At 42.7% G+C, this 6879-nt stretch overlaps 1 protein-coding gene across 1 annotated transcript; it reads right to left on the minus strand.

Moving 5' to 3' along the window:
- Window positions 1–299: 299 nt before the first annotated feature.
- Pdha2 (pyruvate dehydrogenase E1 subunit alpha 2) lies at window positions 300–1466 on the minus strand. The gene has a single exon (XM_004661542.2). The coding sequence runs from the start codon at window positions 1464–1466 to the stop codon at window positions 300–302; it is 1167 nt and encodes a 388-aa protein (XP_004661599.1).
- Window positions 1467–6879: the final 5413 nt, after the last annotated feature.

The following is a 6879-nucleotide window of genomic DNA, read 5'->3' on the forward strand; positions in this document are numbered from 1 at the left end:
TAGAAGTATTCTGGCAAATACCAGAAAATTGTTTTACCTGTTAAACTTTCAAAAATTTAAAACAGTAACACCAAATGCTTCACTATACAGTATCTTTCAATGTAACAAAATACAATTCAACAGTGGTTTACATGAATACCTTCTAATGTCTTTAATATTGCTAATCTAGTTTAATAAGCTTACAAGACTTGTCTGTAATGAATTTTACTTCTCCATATCCAAGTTAAGAACAGTTTGCAAACAGCTGACCACAAATGTCTCACTGAAGGAGTCCTAGCAGATCTACATATATTCTCCATTTAACTGATGGACTTAAACTTGATCCACTGATTTGCACCACGCACTTCGAAAGGTGGGTCCTGAGTGTAGATGTGATGAGCTAATTCTTCCAACGGGGGTTCTGGATCAGTGATGGCAAACTGGGACGCTTCCTCGACTTCTTTCCTCACGTCTGCCTCGATTGCCTTCAATTCTTCCACGGCGCTGAGGTTGTTGCTGATCATCTTCTCTTGCAGAAGCATGATAGGATCGCTCTTACTCCTCATGTCGTGCACTTCCTCCCGGGTGCGGTAGGTGACCCCCGGGTCGCTCATGCTGTGCCCGTGATAGCGGTAGGTCTGCAGTTCCATCACCAAGGGCCCCTTTCCAGATCTGCAATAATCCGCTGCAAACTTGGTGGCCTCGCGCACACACAGGATATCCATGCCGTTCACCCTCAGCCCGGGGATGAAACTGCCTCTCTTATAGTACTCCGTGCTGGCTGATGCCCTCTCCACAGACGTCCCCATCCCGTAGAGGTTGTTCTCACAGATGAAAACACAAGGTAACTTCCACAGGGCCGCCATGTTGTAAGTTTCGGCCACCTGGCCCTGGTTGGCTGCGCCATCGCCGTACAGCGCCAAGCACACCTCAGAGGTGCCCAAGAGCTTGCAGGCCAGCGCGACGCCCGCTCCCAGGGGCACCTGCGCGCCCACGATGCCGTTGCCGCCGTAGAAGCGCTGGGCGTACATGTGCATGGAGCCGCCCTTGCCTTTGGCACAGCCTCCGCGGCGTCCGGTCAGCTCGGCCAGGATGGACTTGACCGAGAGCCCGCGCGTGTAACACAGGCCGTGGGCGCGGTACGACGTGATGACGTGGTCCGTGGGCAGGATGCCGGCCTCCAGCCCCACGTAGCAGGCCTCCTGGCCGTCGCACAGGTGGCAGAAGCCCCGGATGTACTTCTGTTTGTACAGCTGGTCGGCCTTGAGCTCCAGGCGCCGCACCACCTGCATGGCGCGGTAGTAGCGCAACGCGTCCTCGCGGCTCAGCACCGTGGACACCGGAGGGCCCTCCTCCAGCCGGTACAGGTCGCACGGCTTAATGTCGCAGGTCGCGTCGTTGGAGAAGTTCGACGATGACGGCAGCAGCCCTTGGCCGGCCCGGTTCTGGATGGCACCCAACAAGCGGGAGACGACAACCCTGAACATCTCTGCGCCGACTGCTGGAGGACAAAATGGCGCAGAGCCCAGCACAACCGCCACAATCACAGCGCATGCCCCAAAGCAGCGTGCCAGGGGCCACGCCCACGTGGCCACAACGCATGTGGGCTTTCTGTTGGAGGCTGGAACCCGTGGTAGTTAGGCCGCGCTATGTTCTCCAAGCCGCAAGTAACAAAGTGCCATTCCTTGCCCAGCTCTTCAGGAGTGCTGAGGGCATATGTCAAAGGCGTTGTTTACTATCCCCTGTTCTTAAGACTCTTGTGTTTGATCTTTAGAATACTTTTGGATTATTTAGCCTCCTCCAAGATATGCCATATTTAGGCTAATAACAATGAGGTTGTAAGTTATCTGTGGTTCAAACTGCCCAAACAACTTGTTTCCAAAATAACCTAACACCAAAATTTTTTGCTTGTTTGTTTTTGGGGAAGAGTGTTGCTCTAACCTTGGGGGATGATCTTGAACTCCCTCCATCCTCCTACCTCAGCCTTTCAAATTGAAGACATGGGCAGCTTTGCCTAACTTCCAAAAGCGTTCTGAACAAAAATTAGTGCTCCTTGGGCTAAAGAGATGGCTTAGTCATTAAGCACTTGCCTGTGAAGCCTAAGGACCGGGGTTCGAGGCTCGACTCCCCAGGACTCACGTTAGCCAGATGCATAAGAGGGTGCACCACATCTGGAGTTTGTTTGCAGTGGCTGGAGCCCCTGGCACGTCCATTCTCTTATCTATCTCTATCTGCCTTTTTCTCTCTGTGTCACTCTCAAATAAAATAAATAATTTTAAAAAAATTAGTGCTCCTAAAAAATATGCCACATTTGCTCCATGACGCCTCACTATATTATTTTAGGAAGACAAACCTCAGCCTGAGGGAACATATGCAAAAATTATAAGGCAAGTTGATACACAGGTTCTGCTTTGCAACACTGCATCTTCCCCCTTCAATTATTCTCAATCCTGAACAATTGTATGTTAATCTTCAAGTGCCATTATTTGCAGTTATTGTTGATATGAAAAGTGCTTCTTTTAAAAAAATAAATGTAGGGCTGGAGAGATGGCTTAGCGGTTAAGCGCTTGCCTGTGAAGCCTAAGGACACCGGTTCAAGGCTCGGTTCCCCAGGTCCCACGTTAGCCAGATGCACAAGGGGGCGCAAGCATCTGGAGTTCGTTTGCAGTGGCTGGAAGCCCTGGCTCGCCCATTCTCTCTCTCCCCCTCTATCTGTCTTTCTCTCTGTCTGTCACTCTCAAATAAATAAAAAATGAACAAAAAATATTTAAATAAATAAATAAATAAATAAATGTATTTACTTATCTGTGTGCATGTATACAACACATCTACCAGGTCTCCTACTGCTGCAAATACATACTACACTTTTATGAGGGTGGCTGAGGAGTTGAACCCCAGCAACAGCTTGTTAGCAAGTGTCTTTAACTTCTGAGCCATCTCCACAATCCCTTAGTGGGACTTTTCTTATACACATTGTCTCTAACAGGTTTTCATTGACTCAGTTGGCTTTTTTATTCTTTTTGTTTTGCTTTTATAGGTAGGTGATATAGAAATCTGGATCCAGGTTCTTACCATTCCTATTTGTGTCATAACCATTATTAAAAAGTATAATGTTTTAGAAAATACAATAAAACAATGGGCACATACATGCCTCAACCACTGACACCAGTTCACTCATACAACAGAAGTGGCCTTCAAGAACACATTACAGTTTTCATTTTTACACTTGTACTAGGAAGATGATTTTGTCCACCAATAAACTCACGGAGTCTATATTATGTAGAATGTTAAGCAAGTCTTATGGCATGTACTGTTTCATAACCACTATCTGGCAGTAAGTTTTCATTTCTTACCCCATATTTCCCATTCAATGTCCATTGCAGCACCTTCTCTTATGACTGGTTACAAGTGTTACTTTAGCCCCTTCTTTTGATATTCAGGTAGGGAGAAGAAATAGCTTGTTAAAAACGTTACCATCCCTCTGACAGCTGGATCCTCTCTGTGCCTTCTAAACCCAACCATCCTAATGGGCCTCCTCTTCTCACTCCAATTAGAATTCATCTGTTGGAATTCCTGGTCTGGCTGTGTTGTTTGCTCCCTCTTTGATAGTTAGCCTGATTCTGCTGTTCTCTTTCATTCCTGCAGGTACTAGCGTTCTCCAGGGAGCATTATCTCCATAAGAATGAGAAAAATGACACTGCAGGATGGAACAGTAGTGTTAATGGGTCACTGAGTGACAGCTGAGCCTTTTCTCAGAGGTATCAGCTAGGCTTGTGCTGCCAGCAACACAAGAGCTATAGAGTGATGTGTGCCAATTTAATCTTGTCACATGTAGTCTGGGCTGCAAAGATAGAGCTCTCCTTAAAAACCCAGTGTGACAAGGCTGAACCTAAACCATGCCAGAGACGAACATGCAAAGATGCTAACTGAGAAATGTTTGTACTGTAAGTGTTCACTGAAGACAGCCCTTTGAAACAGTATCTGTTTATGGTAATAAGTCAAAAATGTAAAATTTTCTGAGACCACTTGGACCTTAGTTACTCTGTGCATCCTAAATTCAAGCTAAAAGAGCTGAAATCAGATCTGCAGAATGTAATGAAGATTTTGATTAAACTAATTGATTTCCATCACAAGTTTTCAGACTAATATGGCTATCTTCCCAAATATATCTACATTTTCAAAGAAAAAAATGAGTCCCAGACATCAGTGAAAAAGTTTAAAACTACCCATGGAAACCCTGAGCTATTAATCCTGAACCCGCTTCCTTTTATGCCCCCAGCTCTGTATGGACAAGGCCAATGATGGTTTTCTTTCCTTCATATAATTCTGTTTATGGTTTTATGTTGTGTTCAATATCATGCTTATAAAGAAACAGAACCACCAGGCATGGTGGCGCACGCTTTAATCCCAGCAATCAGAAGTTAGAGGTAGGAGAATTGCCATGAGTTTGAGGCCACCCTGAGATGACATAGTGAATTCCAGGTCAGTCTGAGCTAGAGTGAGACCCTACCTCAAAAAAAGAAAAGAAAAGAAACAACCAAGAATCCTTCTACATGTTCACTCCTGAAATGTGTTTTTTAATTAAAAATCCCCATAAATTTTAAATTTTAAATTAATGGTAAATCTCACTTTAACCTACTTGAACTTATAGGAAGTGGATGTGCACTTTTATAAGGCCAACCACAGACTTTCAATTTAATTAATAAAAGGTCTAATAAAAGAGGAGACTGATTGCAATAGCAGTCCCTCATGCCACTGTGGCAACATTTCAGATTTCATGTCCAATGCTTGATGCTACAAAGGCATTTCTGAGTTTATCTTAAAAGTGTCACTCTCCTTGCATTAGCAGTACATAAAATACTTTTTTCAGTAATAGACAAAAACTTGTGATGCAAAAGAAAACTTGGGATGCTTGTGAGATATTTACATTTCCCCAGAAATACTTGCACTTTTTTACTAAATGTTAAGTGAAGAAAACTGTTAAGGAGTGAATATGTTCTGGATAAATATGTAATCTCATTTTTATTATACAAATAGTGACTTTTTTCATAGCACTAAGATTTGACAATCTAGTGAGTAAGAACTTGGTGCAAAAATTAAAAGCAATTAAAAATTAAATTAAAAACAATTTTCCAATTTGTTCTGTTCATTTATTTCCCTGGAGAATAGGAGAAATACAAGTGATAAGGGAATGAGGGTGTCTTTGAAAGCATCAGAGCCCTCCTTGGCTTTGTATGTACAACAACTCAGGATCTAAGGTATATAGCAAGTCCATGATCACACAGAAATTCTACTGAATCTTTGGCCTCCAGGCTCTTGTCTCACTAATTTGAGGGATAAATTTCATAGACCATAGGGTGAAATTTAGATTTTGTTATAGCTTAGGAGAAGGAGCACTTAGAACTAAACATCTAGCTTAGCTTGGCCCTAAGGGTAAGTAGAGGAATGCAAGGCTCCTGCCTGATAGGGCAGGAATGGGGTTCCAAAAAAATGAGAAAGCCAGACTCTCTAGATTGGGGTCTTTCAAGGAGCTTACTGGATGATTGGTGGAGCTGAACTCATCTGCTCATTTCTTTTTTATTACTTTAATTTTTTTTTTATTGAGAGAGGGAAAGAGAGAGAGAGAGATTGCGTGAGAGCAAACGAATGGGCATGCTAAGGCTTCCAGCTACTGCATATGGATTCCAGATGCATGTACCACCTTGTGCATCTGGCTTACATGGGTCCTGGGGACTCAAACTGAGGTCCTTTGGCTTTGCAGGCAAGCGCCTTAACAGCTAAGTCATCTCTCCATCCCTCATCTGTTCATTTCTGATGCCCTATACCTGGGTGGTTTAAGCTCTTTGGAATGGAATAATACTTTTACATTACCCTCTCTCCCAGGAAAGGAAGAACAGAGACACTTAACCTTCTCGGGTAAGGGTTTAGGAGATAAGAAAAGAAAAAGAAAAAAAAAGACAGGGCCAAGGATATTTTTTGCTCCTAATCAACTTTTAGTTTACTTTTGGAGGAAAGCTGTTACTCCTAATGTGCCTCATCAGAATCATACATTCTGTAAAATATGACAGGTAACATACCTCTCTAATGTTCCTATAAGTTATTATATCTTAAAACAGAGACCTCTGGGCAGTATTTTTTTTCTTTATATCCCCATTATATTTCTGAAATGTAAAATCCAAAGTAAAAGTTAAGAGAATAAATGACCATGAAAAGAAGGCTTGATCAGGAATGGGAGAGGAAATAGCAGTTGTCTTTCTACCAGATGATAATGGAAAGAGGAAAGAAAGCCAGTACAGGTTAAATTTGAAGCAACTTTTGGAGCTGCCATCAATTTCTCAGTGATGACCAGAGTTGTATGTCCTCATGTTTGCTCATAGCACTCAGTCCTCTATTCCTTGAGGATGGAAATAAGACCTTAAAAAATACTGATAAAATACCATAACATCCAACTGGGAAGAAAAACCTTTCCAAGTACTTCAATATAGTCCCAATGTTACAACTATAATTGAATGTGGAAAAGTACAAAATCTGGTACCAAGATATGCTGTGCTCAACAATGTCCACCAGTAGAACCAGGAGTTTAAAACTGATTCAGCTCCATGTTTAGAATTATTCATAAAATTTATTCAAAATAAAAATCAATTCAGTAAATGTTCTTGACAAATCAAAGTATTTTCAATAGAATCCAACTCAGAAGTTTCTTGATGGGAAACTGTCTTATTCAACAGATTTTAATTCATGTACATTTACAATGTTATGTTTCAATTTTTCGGGGGGGGTGGTTTTGGGTTTTTTTAGGGTCTCACTGTAGCCCAGGCTGACCTGGAATTCACTCTGTATTCTCAGGATGGACTCGAACTCACGGCAATCCCTCCTACCTCTGCCTCCTGAGTGCTGGGA

This window comes from Jaculus jaculus, chromosome 2 (genome assembly GCF_020740685.1).
Source record: "Jaculus jaculus isolate mJacJac1 chromosome 2, mJacJac1.mat.Y.cur, whole genome shotgun sequence".
NCBI lineage: Eukaryota > Metazoa > Chordata > Mammalia > Rodentia > Dipodidae > Jaculus > Jaculus jaculus.